This window comes from Gasterosteus aculeatus, chromosome 12 (genome assembly GCF_964276395.1).
Source record: "Gasterosteus aculeatus chromosome 12, fGasAcu3.hap1.1, whole genome shotgun sequence".
In the NCBI taxonomy this organism is placed as follows: Eukaryota; Metazoa; Chordata; class Actinopteri; order Perciformes; family Gasterosteidae; genus Gasterosteus; species Gasterosteus aculeatus.
The window spans coordinates 23963101-23978467 of NC_135700.1; the positions used below are offsets into that span (position 1 = coordinate 23963101).

At 46.8% G+C, this 15367-nt stretch overlaps 1 protein-coding gene and 1 long non-coding RNA gene across 2 annotated transcripts; both read right to left on the reverse strand.

Annotated features, from left to right (window-relative positions):
* Positions 1–753: 753 nt before the first annotated feature.
* Positions 754–14681, reverse strand: LOC120809312 (CD82 antigen). The gene is made up of 9 exons (XM_040163023.2): positions 14496–14681; positions 7425–7497; positions 7105–7177; positions 3347–3468; positions 2973–3047; positions 2204–2302; positions 1838–2002; positions 1665–1748; positions 754–1581 (listed from the first exon to the last, which is right to left on the reverse strand). Exons 2-9 carry the CDS (start codon positions 7485–7487, stop codon positions 1507–1509), a joined length of 756 nt encoding a protein of 251 aa, XP_040018957.2. The 5' UTR covers positions 7488–7497; positions 14496–14681; the 3' UTR covers positions 754–1506.
* LOC144385372 (uncharacterized) lies at positions 5418–7094 on the reverse strand. The gene is made up of 2 exons (XR_013451632.1): positions 6743–7094; positions 5418–6696 (listed from the first exon to the last, which is right to left on the reverse strand). It is a non-coding gene; the product is annotated as an uncharacterized LOC144385372 (long non-coding RNA).
* Positions 14682–15367: the final 686 nt, after the last annotated feature.

Here is a 15367-nt window from a genome sequence, read left to right on the forward strand (position 1 = left end):
TGCATACTTGGAACCCAGGACCTTCTGCACGCCTCCCGAGACCATCTGACCCACCGTCGCAGGCAGCAAAATGCCCCCACGCACAGTGTACTTCTGATTGACCTCCAGCAGAGGACGTCTTCACTCTGTAGGCCCGTGCTCAACCCGTTCCTCTTTGCACCAGGCAGAAGTAGAGTCCTGATGTTTCGAGGACCTTCCACGGCCTCTCCAGCTCTCAGAGTAACTGCCTGTGTCCTCAGTGCGCTGGAGACACGCGTGTAGGAGTTCTATGCTGGAGAGGTTGGACAAGCTGTTCTGCAGGCTTAACAGATGTGCTCCTGCTCGGTGATGGACTCCAGAAACTGCAAGACACGCCCTGTTTTGGGGGCCGTCTCATTGTTGCCCCTCTAGTGCACCTTAATTCCATCAACAGCGACGCACCGTGCTGCTTCTCATATCCTGAGAAAATATCCGTATTTGACTTTGACATCTTACGGAGTTTCTTAAACTCAACATTTGATAACAATCCTCATGAAAGGCGGTGGTGCACCTGCTCCGCCCCTTTCTTTTACGCTGTCACTTGTTTGGTACCGATGGGGACAAAGTTGTGTTTAGTTCTGGAAATGGAACAAGGGGGTGAGAGTTGTGTGTTGACCGCAAAAACTACGTATTGTACCCGATGATTGATTGACACCAGAATGCAGTCGCTGGATTCATTGAAGTTCTCTCAACATGACACCTTGTAGAGGAAGTGGATTAAGGCTTAAAACAAACTACTGTAATCAGTTTATTGGCAAAATGAAAGTTATGAGTACAAACTTACTAATCCAGCTACCAGAAGTCCATCTAGTTACAAACATACAGAACTTGTTTTAGAAAGTTATCGGTGTTTTTCATACAAACTGTACATCGAAAGAAAACGGGAAGGCAGATTTGAACATTATACAAACATCTAAAAATCATACATTGTTCTGTACGAGATGATTTCCCCGAAAATATTTATTCTGCAGAAAAGTTCCCTTTTATTTTAAAGTTGGTTAAAAAATATTTCACTTAGGTTTTTGTCTTAAAGTGAGTATAATAAACTAAAAGGTACCTTTAGATAAAGGAAAAAGCCTGTAAAATAGTGACACTTTCAGCATTGTAAATCTTCCTCTTTAGCATCATTATTTCTATTTCCAGAAGAAAATCTAGCAAACATGAAAAAAAACTAAACCCTGGCAGAATTGTTTTGAAATTCAAACAAATTACTAAAATTATATACAATGTACTAAATTCTTTTTGCAATAACTAAAGAAAAAGTCAGATTTGAAAAACACACAATGTGGATTTTTTTTTCTTTTGGGAGCCCGATCCGGCGTTCCTTAAAACAAAATAAGCTTAATGAAAAATAAACATTCAGCACGGCTCCGATCCAAAAAGGTTCTAAAGTGCTCCGACGAAAAAAAATGGACTGACAGCCAAATAAAGAGGAAAGCGTCTCAAAAGAACCAAACTAAATGCTGCGGGAAGGAAAAGGTCACATTTCTATTGATACAGCGGCACTTTGGTGTAATCTTTGACGTTCCTGCACAAGCAGATGGACAAGATCATCCCCAGCAGCTGAGGAAGGAGAGGACAGACGGGTCAATAATCAGGTCCTCCATGCCTTTAATATGGGGGGGGGGGGGGGGGGGGTCACTTACCTCGATCACAGCCACACCGACGCAGATGCCCAGGACCACCCCGATGTTGGTGAGGAGCCAGCTCTCCACGCTGGAGGAACAACCCTGGAGGAGGAGGAGAGGACCAGGAGGACACGTCAGAAGGTTCGTGGAAACGTGCATGCGCCACAGAAGAAGAAGGGCGCCGCGCTCACCGCCTCGTAGACGGGCCAGTCGGACGTTTGGGCCTTGCAGAAGCCGCTGTCGGAGGAGTTCGCGGAGGCGTTGTGGCAGGAGCAGGGGAAGAGCAGCTGGGAGCTGTTGACCACCACCGGGTTCCTGCTCCAGTCCTGGTGCCCGGTCCAGCCGCAGCACGCCATCTGAGGAGCGGGGGGGGGGGGGGGGTCAATAAAAACAAAAAAATGGAAAAAACGGTACCGAGCTGGTGTGCCGGAATGTGCTAAAGACGTCTTGTGTTCATGCTTAAATGATTCAACCGGAGGACGAGTTTGTACGTTTCAGCAATGAAATAAAGATTTTAAAAGCACGAATTTGGCCCCAGATCAGTTGTTCCGACTCACGTTCCTCTGGATGAAGTCCCAGGCCTGCTGCGTGGGGGAGCTGCTGCCGGGGTAGTCCTCCAGCACCTTGGTGACCACCTTGGACATCTCTTCATTCAACTGGGAGGAAAACAGGTCATGTATGTATACGTGTGTACTGGAAACACGTAGCTCAGGCTGAAGGCGCAAACACGTGCACCTCTAAAGGGCAATAAACTGCGGAGCCCAAATGTATGATTAGAACCAACCATCACCGTGCAGGTGAGACCACCGAGCGGTGCGGGTCGGTCGGGTCGATACCCTTTTATTTGTGTCTCCACTGCCAAAAGTTGAGAATGGTACCAAAAAACCGAACCGTACCACCTTTTGGGTTCCCTTCCGTTGGGGCACCTGGCACAGTGGTTTGGTACTAAAGGGCGGAGCTAGACTCACTGCAGAGCGTTGATTGGTTGAAAGAGTGTCGTCATTTGTGTTTTTCCTTGCAGCCTTTGCTCAAACAAAGAGTGTCGTCTCCTTGTGACAAACAGCCACATGTGGAGAAGCAGGAACAGGATCGGCTGCACGTCCTCCATCGTTGTTTGCGGTTAGCTTTCAGTTTTCTACTTTCCGTCATGTACCACGCCTATCAAGTGACGTCATCACTACTTTCTGGAATACACCACGCCTATCAAGTAAGGGTACTGTTGCCGGTGGAAGTGCTCGCCAAATCATGGTTTTTAGACCCGACCCGAACCGTACCATACCGCTCGGTGGAAACGCGCCATAATTAACAGGAAGTGACATCACTCACCGCATCTTTCTGGAAGTAGATGAGCGTGCCGGCCACGACCTGCGCGATGAGGATCAGCAGGAGGCAGGCGAAGTACTGCGGAGAGAGGAGACGCATGTTAGACGTCCTCCCACAGCTGGAGACGCCAGCAGACCAGCAGAAAAGAGTCCCTAACAAATGGCCTCCCTCCGCCTGTCCACTGTGACCAGCGGGGGGGACACACACACACACACACACACACACACACACACACACACACACACACACACACACACACACACACACACACACACACACACACACACACACACACACACACACACACACACACACACACACACACACACACCACAGCTGCATTATTCAGAACCACGCCACAGATGTGCGTCTCTCACCAGGCCCAGCAGACAGCGGAGCTCATAAATGGCCCCCAGGCAGCCGAGGAAGCCCATGAGCATGGAGAAAGACCCGACCGCGATCAGGATGTAGCACGCCGCCTTCACCGCCGCCGAGTCATCTGCAGGGACACAGACAGCTCGACATCACGACGGCTCTTCTGCATGAAGGTCCTGGGTGTCGACGCCGTTTATTCTGTGAGGTTCTGTCGCCCCCCTGTGGTCGCAGGCGGAATCGTTTCCTAAAAGAAAAGGCCTTTTGCTGCCAAATGTTCCGCTACGCTCGGTGCTGGTTCTGGTTCTTCCTTCCATCACTGGTCAGTAAGTACAGAGAAGGACGCTTTCTATTCCTGGAGAGAAGCAACCAGCAGATTAATCACAAACAGAAAGGAGTTGTAGCCGCGATGCTGACTTCTGGGTGCCGCATCACTCCCCCCAGAGGAGAATCCTCCGCTCGCCGCAAATAGAACAGACAACCAACAAGTACAGCAAGAAGGTGTTCAGATATTTATACAGTTTTTCTTTTGGTTAGCGTGAACGTTTCGAATGTCTCCACCGGGTGTTTAAACTCTTCTTCACCTCTGAAGAATGAAACCTGGAGGAGCTCGTCCACGTCGGAGCCAAAAGGAGGGCGAAGCGAGCGGCAAGCGATCAGGGCCCAACGCAGAGCGCTAAAATAAGACCTCGGTCACCGCTTGAGGCCCCGGACGGGATTCTGGGAGACGTCCTGGCGGACGAAGACGATACGTCTGTGGTGCTCGTTTAGTCACACGTAAAGACCGCGAACAAGCGGCGGGGTAACGTCAACGTTTTAAAGATTGAGTCCCGACTCGCAGCCCCCCCCTCACCCCCCCCCGACGGGAAACCTCCTGAGGGATCAGTGAACCAGGGCACGACAAGAGAAACGAAGGGACTTTATATTAGGCTACGGGGGGCCGGGGGGGCGAACTGTGTGCACGTGTTTATGTGCAAAGTGATATGATACAAAGTATCTCAAATTGAGATGAGGACTAAAACATGTTGCTGTATATATTTGGTCTTTAAACCATAAATATCATATTTACATGTATATTATTAATTATGTGTTTACTAAGATAATAATCAAGATGTGAAGTTTTATTTCATTAACATCTGCATCACAACCAGCACACCGATTATTTGTGCGTTCATGTATTTTAATGTTTACTAAAGTGTTTTTGATTAATCTGCTAGTTGCTTTTCTCCATGAATAGATGAATGTTATTTCTCTACTTTGTATCCTGCTGGACATAATCTATAATAATATTAATACACCATGATTCATCAGGCAATTTGTATTTTGCATCAACAATATAAATCTCAATATGAAATAAATGTGCTGGAGTGCAAAGTCGATAAATCCCTTCGAGGCATAAAACACTGAAGTGATTGACTTGACTGAAGTGAAGGATTATGGGACGGCTCGCTTACGCCTGATGTCACACAGAGTGACGCGTTAGATCGACTCTGACTCAGCGGCGTCCTCCGGTACCACCGGGTCACGGCAGCACCGTCAGCGCCTCGACGGTGACACAAAGCTAAACTGTCCCCCCCCCCCCCGGTCACCCATGACGTCCTGGACTCACGCTACCCGTCCTCCTGCTGGGACACAGTGGTGATGTGTGCGTGTGCGTGTGCGTGTGTGTGTGTGTCACGGGGCCGGACGGAGCAGAAAGGGTCCAGTGTCTGAGGGGAGGACGCCTGCATTACAGCAGCTCAATGTCCGTCTCTATATTTCTGCATCGACGCGTCTCACGTCGTCTCACGTCGTCTCCGTCTCGCTCTCACTCGTCATCTCTTTATTCTTCGTCTCTCTCGCTCATAAACTCTCACTGTTACTTTACTCAAAAGGAAAAGTTCAAAAAAAATGAAGCAAAATTGCCGTTCAGAGCAGAGCTGGAGGCTTTGTGAGTTAGCGTAGCTTAGCATAAAGACTGGAAAGAATGAGAGAAATGAAAGTGAAAGTGGTATTTTCTCAGTTTGGTTTTGATTGAGCAATAAAAGTCTTACTGCCTGTGTGTCGATTGGTTTAATCTTACTTCTTATTCTCTCCAACACCGTTTCAGTAACGTTAGCAAACAAAGACGGACGACGTGGAGGACGAGGAGGAGGAGAAAGAAGCGTTTGCAGCCTAAAAGGAATTGTTTTCTTTAAGCAAACAGAAATCGTCTGGCTGCTTCTGTTCTAATCGAGCCGCCTCAACACGCCAGTGAAAACACACGGCCTCCTTCAAGGCGACGCCGTCACGCGCCGTCACGCGCCGTCACGCGCCGGCCTTCACCGGGTCGCCTCGCTCGTAAACAAGACGCGGGAACGTCGGCTATCAGAGCGGCTCGGATCCACCACAAGGCTGATAAAAATCACGCCGTTAAAGAGAACAGCAGCCTTTTTAATGACAACGGGGACTGTTTAGAGCAGGAAACCGCATTAGCATTAGCATTAGCATAGCAACATCTTCAACGCCCATGTGATCAAAGCTTCTACTGATGTAACTGGTTCCATCGATCGGAATTCAACCCCCGCCCGGTCGCTCATGTTATCGTTAGAGGACACCAGGATCAGCTGTTTCCACTGAGTCCGTCCTCATGTTTACATCCTCATGGTCAACACACGCTGACATGAGACAACAATTTGCCCAATTGAAGCAAATACCTGAAGATCTCTCACCGCCAAGGAGGCTTAACCACTAAGCGCCGCCTACATAGCCGAGGACTCGACCTGCTCCAAACCAGCTCATGGAATCACGTCTCGTTTCCAAAAAGAAAGAACAGGAGCTACAAGAGCTGCTCGACAAGTTCTCACAACTCAGTCTATTTACTTATAACCCAGATTTATTGGTTGCTCGAAATGTTGACCTCTAGGCCCTGAACTTTAGTAGCAGTCCCAGTCAATGACCTTCATGTAAACTAACCTACAACCTTTGTGTGAACAAGTCAATGACCTTCATGTAAACCAGTCAATGATCTTCATGTAAACCAGTCAATGACCTTCATGTAAACCAGTCAATGACCTTCATGTAAACTAACCTACAACCTTTGTGTGAACAAGTCAATGACCTTCATGTAAACCAGTCAATGACCTTCATGTGAACCAGTCAATGACCTTCATGTGAACCAGTCAATGATCTTCGTGTGAACAAGTCAATGACCTTCATGTAAACTAACCAACGACCTTTATGTAAACTAGTCAATGACCTTCATGTAAACTAACCAACGACCTTTATGTAAACTAGTCAATGACCTTCATGTAAACCAGTCAATGACCTTCATGTAAACTAACCTACAACCTTTGTGTGAACAAGTCAATGACCTTCATGTAAACCAGTCAATGACCTTCATGTGAACCAGTCAATGACCTTTGTGTGAACAAGTCAATGACCTTCGTGTGAACAAGTCAATGACCTTCATGTAAACTAACCAACGACCTTTATGTAAACTAGTCAATGACCTTCATGTAAACCAGTCAATGACCTTCATGTAAACCAGTCAATGACCTTCATGTGAACCAGTCAATGACCTTCATGTAAACTAACCAACGACCTTTATGTAAACTAGTCAATGACCTTCATGTAAACCAGTCAATGACCTTCATGTAAACTAACCAACGACCTTCATGTAAACTAACCAACGACCTTCGTGTGAACAAGTCAATGACCTTCATGTAAACCAGTCAATGACCTTCACTGGGAATTCAGTCTTTTCTCTCCAAAGAATTGGGTAAAATCTGACTCTGGAACTCACGCAGGACGACGATGAAGCTCTGATTGTCCAGAAGGAGCCACAGTCCAAAGCCCATGATGACGCCACCGCACAGCTGGAGGACACACACACACACACACACACACACACAAGCTCAATGTTAGCCATAAACGATGCTCCTGACATTTCACCCACAGCCTGTATGATTTATTCCCTCAGTAAACATTGTAAACATGACTTTATAGTCTCAACCTATAGTTTAAAGTTATAAAGAAATAGTGGAGAAATCTTTACAAAACAAAAAAAAGGTGCATTTCTCTACTTTAGTGTCTCGTCATTTTTATTAAACTGGAAATACTCACAAAGAAGATGAGATTGAAGAGGAACAGGAAGTACTTGGTCGCTGTCATGCAGCCTTTCCCCATGATGGCGGATCTGTAAACAGTCACTATTAAGTATATATATATATATAAATAAAATAATACACATATATATAATACACATATACACTTTATGTTATACAATTAACACAAGCAGAGTGCAGGCCAAGTCCTCCCGTATGGCAGCATGGGGGGGATTGTGTATCTGGATGTGTTTTTTTGGGGGGGGGGGTTGATGTGAACAAGTGGTGACAGACGCTTACAGAAGCACAGACCTCGGGGGCTAAGCTGCCCCGGCTGATCAAGTAGGGGGCAAATCCTCCAGGATTAATCACAACCTCAATCGGGGGGCGGAGAGGGGAGGCCGGACCCTCTGTGCTGTGCTCCATCGTCACAGCTTCACAGGAGACCAATTCATCCTTTACATCCCCACGTCTCGGCTCCACAGTAGTTATCATGTTATGTTCTAGACAAACCATAGTTAAATGACTACTTTCGTAGTTTATATTTTACTCTAAATAATTTATTTAAGGGACAGATTTTAGAAATATAACAAATGTAGCAGCAAAATGTAGAATTTTTTTAATGTAAACGTAACAAATACGTTTTGAATAAATGATTCAAAAGCCGATAAATCACATGAAAGAAAAAGAAAAGGAGCCACAAAAAAGCAAAGTCCAAATTATACGAATATGATTTGTAAAACTACAGAATAAACGTGAATTAAATACTACTTTTCAGCCACTATGTTGGTAAATAAGCAAGGTGTCAGTCTTCGTCAAGGTGAGTAGTGGGCGGAGCCAATTCTCCAGTTGGAAAAGCGCCATCGCAGACGTAAAGAGCATCTGAGACATGAACGTTTCACACCTTCAATAAAAGTGCATTTAATGATGAAAAGTAGAGCGATAGCAGTTGACGTGGTTAGCGTGTTCCTGGCTAGCTGCAGTAGTCCAACGATTGTCATGTTGTTTTGGGTGTTTAAATAGGATGTATTAACTTATGCTTTGAGTCGCCGAAGCTTTAAGGCCTCCCCAGAGGTCTGAATCCCAGAGGCTGTGAACAGATTTATGCACTTGTGGTTGCAAAAATAATAATAATAATAATAATACAGTTCCTTAAACAAAAGCTTAAACGGAGCCACGTCGTGGCGCAGCTGCAGAACGAACAGAAACATGCCTCCTTCACGAACGCTCACATGATTCCGATTAAAGTACCGGCCTAAAATGTTTGTCTGGAGCAAGTTTTTCAAATAAAACCGTGGGGAAGGTGCGAGTCACTGCATTTCACACTCGAGTCAAATAGAAAACATCCCGATTGACATGCCCTTTAAAGACAGTCTGGAGCTCTTTTTGGAGGCGTGGACGGCGACGATGTGGTGAAAAGTGATTAAAATGATCCTCGGACACAAACAGCAGCACCTCGAGTGCCCTCAGATGCTTCGACCCGCAGCTCAGAGGGAACACGGTTACGACACAGAGGTTTCCATTGACCGCTGAGGGTCGGAAGGGACGCACACGACCTCGCCGACACTCCCGAAACAGTTCAACACAATGAGACACAGAGGACTTCTTCACCGTGAGAGGTTCCCTCAAAGCCCAAGACCTCCTCCTCAGCACATTCCAGACAGATGTTGACAAAAGGTGTAAAGGTATTCGTCCCAGGTGGCAAATCTGCCAAGTGAAGCTAATGTGGAAATGTTAACGCTGCATTCTGTGTAGTGACCAGCAGGGGGCGACTCCTCTGCTCCCATAGACGTCTATGAGGAAATGACTCTACTTCTCTGTAGTGACCAGCAGGGGGCGACTCCTCTGCTCCCATAGACGTCTATGAGGAAATGACTCTACTTCTCTGTAGTGACCAGCAGGGGGCGACTCCTCTGCTCCCATAGACGTCTATGAGGAAATGACTCTACTTCTCTGTAGTGACCAGCAGGGGGCGACTCCTCTGCTCCCATAGACGTCTATGAGGAAATGACTCTACTTCTCTGTAGTGACCAGCAGGGGGCGACTCCTCTGCTCCCATAGACGTCTATGAGGAAATGACTCTACTTCTCTGTAGTGACCAGCAGGGGGCGACTCCTCTGCTCCCATAGACGTCTATGAGGAAATGACTCTACTTCTCTGTAGTGACCAGCAGGGGGCGACTCCTCTGCTCCCATAGACGTCTATGAGGAAATGACTCTACTTCTCTGTAGTGACCAGCAGGGGGCGACTCCTCTGCTCCCATAGACGTCTATGAGGAAATGACTCTACTTCTCTGTAGTGACCAGCAGGGGGCGACTCCTCTGCTCCCATAGACGTCTATGAGGAAATGACTCTACTTCTCTGTAGTGACCAGCAGGGGGCGACTCCTCTGCTCCCATAGACGTCTATGAGGAAATGACTCTACTTCTCTGTAGTGACCAGCGGGGGGCGACTCCTCTGCTCCCATAGATCGCTGTGATGTGAGGGAGTGACTTATGGTCCATGTAGAGTCACACAGACCATAAAGCAGGGGATGCTTTAGGGCGGGCCTTGATGTGATTGACAGTAGAGAATACAGGTGAAAGACACTTTTCACACCTGGAGAACCAAACACAACCTGCTGTGTGTGATCACTTCGTCCACTGGTCGTCTGTGGAGGCGAGAGGGCAACACAAGCAGCTCTTTTACGAATACTAAACGCCCCAATACCATTTATTTACAAATTTTTGGAAAAGAAGGAAAACCCACAAAAGACGAACTCCTCCTCCTTCCAGTAACTCCCTTGAACTTTAAATATTAAAAAATACGCACTCATTTTTCCCGTATCACTTCTACCCTGGTGAAACACAAACCCTCCCCCTCCTGGGCCTCGTCCCCCCCCGGAGGCTCTGGTTGTGCCGGGCACCAACAGCTCACCGCCTCCTGATGCCAACGAGGCCAAACTGAAGCACTCACATAAGAGACACTTTCTCTTTCAGTTTCACGATGACGTCACACGCAGAAGGTGTCAAGTAACAAAGTACAAACACTTACCTCGTTGCCTTTTTAATACGGTTACCAGCGAAGGTATGAATAGTAAGTAAATAGCTGCCTTTAGGCACAAAATGGTATTAGTCACCAACCGTTGTGTATCACATTTCAGTGGTGTAGAGAGAAACAGCACTGCAGATCTCATCCAATCACATCGCCCATGACTCCCACCTGAACTGTCCGGTTGGGAACCATCACATTGTCCCAAACTGAGGCTGGTGTGGTTCCGGTACCGACCACACCGGTTTCTCGCCACTAGTGATGTGTCGTTACAAGGACTCGAGAGTAACGAGTCCCCTCAAACAAACGACTCGTTCGTTTTCTCGTGGCCTTCATCGGGACCTGCAGAGGCTCAATGAACGAATCATTGACCCGAAGACACGGTCGGGTCGGGAGTAGTTATTATTTTAATGCAGGAATATATCTTACCCCCCCCCCCCCCCCCAACGAATGTCTCAATATAAAGATTTGCTCATTTTACTGAACGAGATTCAAAGAACCGAGTCGGTGAAATGATCTGATCACTGAAGCTTCTTTTCAGCAAGCGGCAGATTTTAGCTGAATTCGCCATCGAGCTGCGGTCCGCGGTTGGAGCTACTTGTCTTGTGTGTGTTGATATTGAGTCACGGTTCTAAGTTTTATAACGACAATGAATAACACACAACAAACACTCTTTAACGGGGTAAAACACACACGACACAACAGCTTGTGACACATAAACAATTTGTAACACTAAAAATTGTACATTTATTACAAAAAACACCCCGCCTGCACTGCATGCTGGGTAGAGCTCACGTGTTGCTACATGAAAACACGGGAAACAGCGAGAGACCAGAGACGCACAAACGCAACTTGTGCCCAACAGACGAGCAGAGTCTGGTTTTGGTTTTGGAAAAATCAGCCGTAAATTACGTTAGATCGGAAAACGATTTACTGTCGTCTGTCGAGCCTCTGGTGACAACACCAGCAGCCACAACGAGCTAACACGCTAAGAAGCTAACGCGCTAACTCGCCGTGGGCCAGCTGTGAGTGCGCGCGCAGTGATCCGGATCCTCGGGTCAACGTGAACAGCTTGTTCTGGATTTCATCGACTCGTATTAGAAAAGTCTGAAACGGGTCATTTGGCCAATGTTTTGGTCACCGACCGCTGCCGGTTCAGTGCTTCCATCATTATAACCCCCCTTACATTACTTTAAGTAGTTTTAAAACCAGTACTTTTATACTGAGTCGATACAGAAGTCTCTTTAAACCCTGATATCTGTACTTCTACTTGAGTAATGAATGTGAATACTTGACTCCTTTGTGACTAATGTCAAAAAACACATTTAGCTCAGTAGGAAATGCAATATTTGAAGGGAAATGTGCCGGACTTTTATTTTGTGGTCTTCCCTTGCTGTTCATTTCAGCAGAATCTACTTAAACATTATGAGACGACGAACAAAGGTGTTCAAATATAAAAAATAAAAAATAACTTGTTCCTCGCTTTTAACATCTCCATTTATTTGCAACGTATCTGGGAATTAGCTTAGCATAAAGCAAGGTGCAATGTGGACGTTCTAGATGTTCAATGTCTATAAACGAGAAAACGGCGCTCAGTGGTGAGCATGTCGTTTTGTCCAAACCCTGAAAAATATTCACAGTATTTCACAGGAAATGTCATAAAGGTATAACCCCCCCCCCCCCCCCCCCCCCAGACGCCACAACAAAACCCTTCAATTTTCTCTCTGGTAACAAAGAGGAGAAACTGGACCCGCTGGGAGGCGACTTGCTTCCCACAATAAAAGCAAAACTTTCCCCTCAGCGAGACCCTTTGTTCTCCAGAGACCCCGTCACCGTGACGACGCCTCAGAAACACCTTATCATCACCTCGGAGAACCTCGGAGAACTCTCACCACCGCGGATCTATTTGACCTCTAAAACTGACCTCTGAATTTGCGTTTCCAACAGGCAGATATTTAACAACGCAGAGCGTGAAGCGTGTGAACAGAAACCGCTTGTTTTCACCCCTGAAACTCATCGCTGGGATCATGGAAACATCCGTCAGAGAAACGTCCGCGTCCCGATGTGGCGGCTGAGCTTGTTTCACTTTTTTAATATTGATTTTTAATGAATTGTGTCTATGGAATACATAATGTATATAAACGTATGTGGCTCTCTGGGATGTGACTATGATCATGAACATTAAATTGAACCCAGTGTGTGTGTGTGTGTGTGCGTCTCAGACCTTACTAAACCTTGTTATCGCCCTCGGGGCGACTCTCCCCACCCGGGTGGATGGGTGACGAGCTCGCTGTGACTTCGAGGCGTCTGCTGTGACTCAGAATGAAGACAAACCGGTCTTTGAATGCGATTGAAAACATTGTCGTCATCGCCAGCAGGGAGGGCGGTCGGGTTGGGGGGGGGGGGGGGCGGGGCTTATGGACTGATTTCACCACCACGTAAAAACCCACATTCTCATTTAAAATGTTGGTCACTCAGAAACATGAAACTGCGTGTGTCCATTGAAGCGTTTCACTCTGGTCTGAAAAGGTTCCATCATTTTGTCCCGGCTGTTATTTATCCATAAAGCGTTTGCTCTTCATACGGAGGTCAGAGTTCAGAGGAAGAACCATTGAGGAACCGAGGTCACGCCCACAACGAAAGATGTAAGAAACGAATGTTTGCATGTTGCGTTTTGTTGGTATGTTTAGATATTTATACGTTTGTATTTTTGTGCATTTGTAGCAAACGAAGGAATGGACCAATCGCATTGTGTCAAACTGATACTCGGCTCCTCCCACTTCCACGCTAGCTTTCACGATGTCGGACATTGTGTCTCGGTGGGCGTCATTCATGTGAATGGGATCCACCGATGGGCTGTGAACGGGTGAATGATGACATGGTGTCTAAAAGCTTCACAAGGAAATTAACATTAACTGGGAAACAAATCCACTAAATTCAGACGATGATCGGAACGAATTGATCGGATCGATCGGATCCCGGTCCTCTGCCTGCGTTAATCTATCACAACCTCAGCAGAAACGTTGCGACTTTTCAAAATTTGCATCGCTGCCAAAGCGAATGGTTTAGATGAGAGAATAAGAAACAGCAAACACAAGCAGGAGATTAAGAATTACTACTTTTAATGAACCTTTTGGGGTTTTTGAACAATGTGGGACGGAGAAAAATATAAAAATGAAATAAAAAAATCTCAGTGGAACCCAAAGCGGCTGAAGGCCTGTTTAGGTATATTTGGGTCTTTATTATGCAACAAATGGTTTTAGAGCAAATGTTTTGCAGCCAAAAATTCTAGTTTTGTAAGCAAAACTAGCAATTTATTCTCAGTTTATACATTTTCTTACAAACCTGATTTGTTTGCAATACAAGAAATTCTCTCAAAACAGTTTTTTAGACAATTATACCTTCATAAAAACCCGGCGTGTAATTATGTTGTGCACACGTTGTTCTGTTTCATTTGCTGAAACGTGGATCCGTTTCTCTGCTGCCCGCAGATGTTTAACACGGTTCAGTTCCCCTGAACAGGGAACTAAACCACAATCACGCCTCTTTCCTTCGACTCAAACGTTGGATTGTTTTATGAACTCTGAAATTTAAAAAAAGCCCAAGAATGTCCTGTGGTGGAGGTGGAGCAGCGCGAGCAGAAGGAACCCCGCTGCGTGTGGACACGTCGATAAGAAAGAACACAATAAACCCGTTAAACCTTTGGTCAACTAACATCTTGATTCCTACCAACATCCAGCCTCAGTTAATGATCTCCGGACGCAGAAACGCCTCCGTTGAACTTCAGAGAAGCTTCAACGTGGAACAGCCGGAAGACTTTAAACGATAAGAGCGACACCGATAAACTGACAGGATTTAAAGCGACCAGTGGGAGTCACATCTGTCAATCATTCTGCCACATCACCAGCGCGCCTCCAACGAGCCGCGGAACCGAGGATCGATCCGACAGCAGATCGCACGAGCCCGCAGCCTCGTGCTCTCACACACACACACACACACACACACACACACACACACGAGGAACCGCCGCGTAACAGGTCGCACAGGTCGGTCAACTCACGTGGTTTCTCTGCGTGGCGCTGCGGAGAGGAGTGCGCGTCCCGTGCGTGTCCGACTGAGAGACCTGCGGCTCAGCGCGACGAAGCCGAGTGAGGAGGGAGGAGTGAGGAGGCAGGAGGGAGGAGGCAGGAGGCTCCTCTCGTCCTCCCCGTGCGGCGGCGCGTCACAACGACTCTAACCCCGCCCCCCTCTGCCCGGCCCCGCCCCCCGCGCGGATCATAACGAGGCGATTCTACATCACAACACGCACTTCAGCGGGTCACGTGTGTGCTTGATGCTGGACAACTTGACAAGTTCAGTGTGAAAATTGGGAATAAATCAGCATTGTTTGTGTCCGTTAATCCACCCACAGCTTAATGATTAATGACAGCTAAATGATTTATTTTATTGTATTATATCCGCAATTTGGGTGAAAACTATTGGACTAGATTCCTCACATGTCAAATATTTAAATTATCCTTGGTCAAATGGCTATGAACAATTTAATTAAAAATAAACTTTGTCATAGCCATACAATTTGGAAATAAACCAAGTTGTCTATATAGTTTACACATACTGTAATCTGTAGATAACCGCGCCGAGGAGCAGCAGGGTGATGAAGTCAGTAGAAACAGACACACGCCTGTAAACGGCGTTATTCTGCGACAACGAGCTGTGATCGCAGCGCGCAGACACGGGCTCAGCAGGACAGAAGAGTTTCTGTCGTCTTTCAGAAAGACGAGTGACGTCGGGGATTAAGGACACCGTGACCTCAGACTAATTCCCTCACTGGGAGGGGGGGGGCGCCACGGCGGCCCACAGAGGACCCCATTTATGTCTCCTCTCCCACCGAAAGACGTCACAGTTCAGCACTCAGATCCGTGATTACTTAGA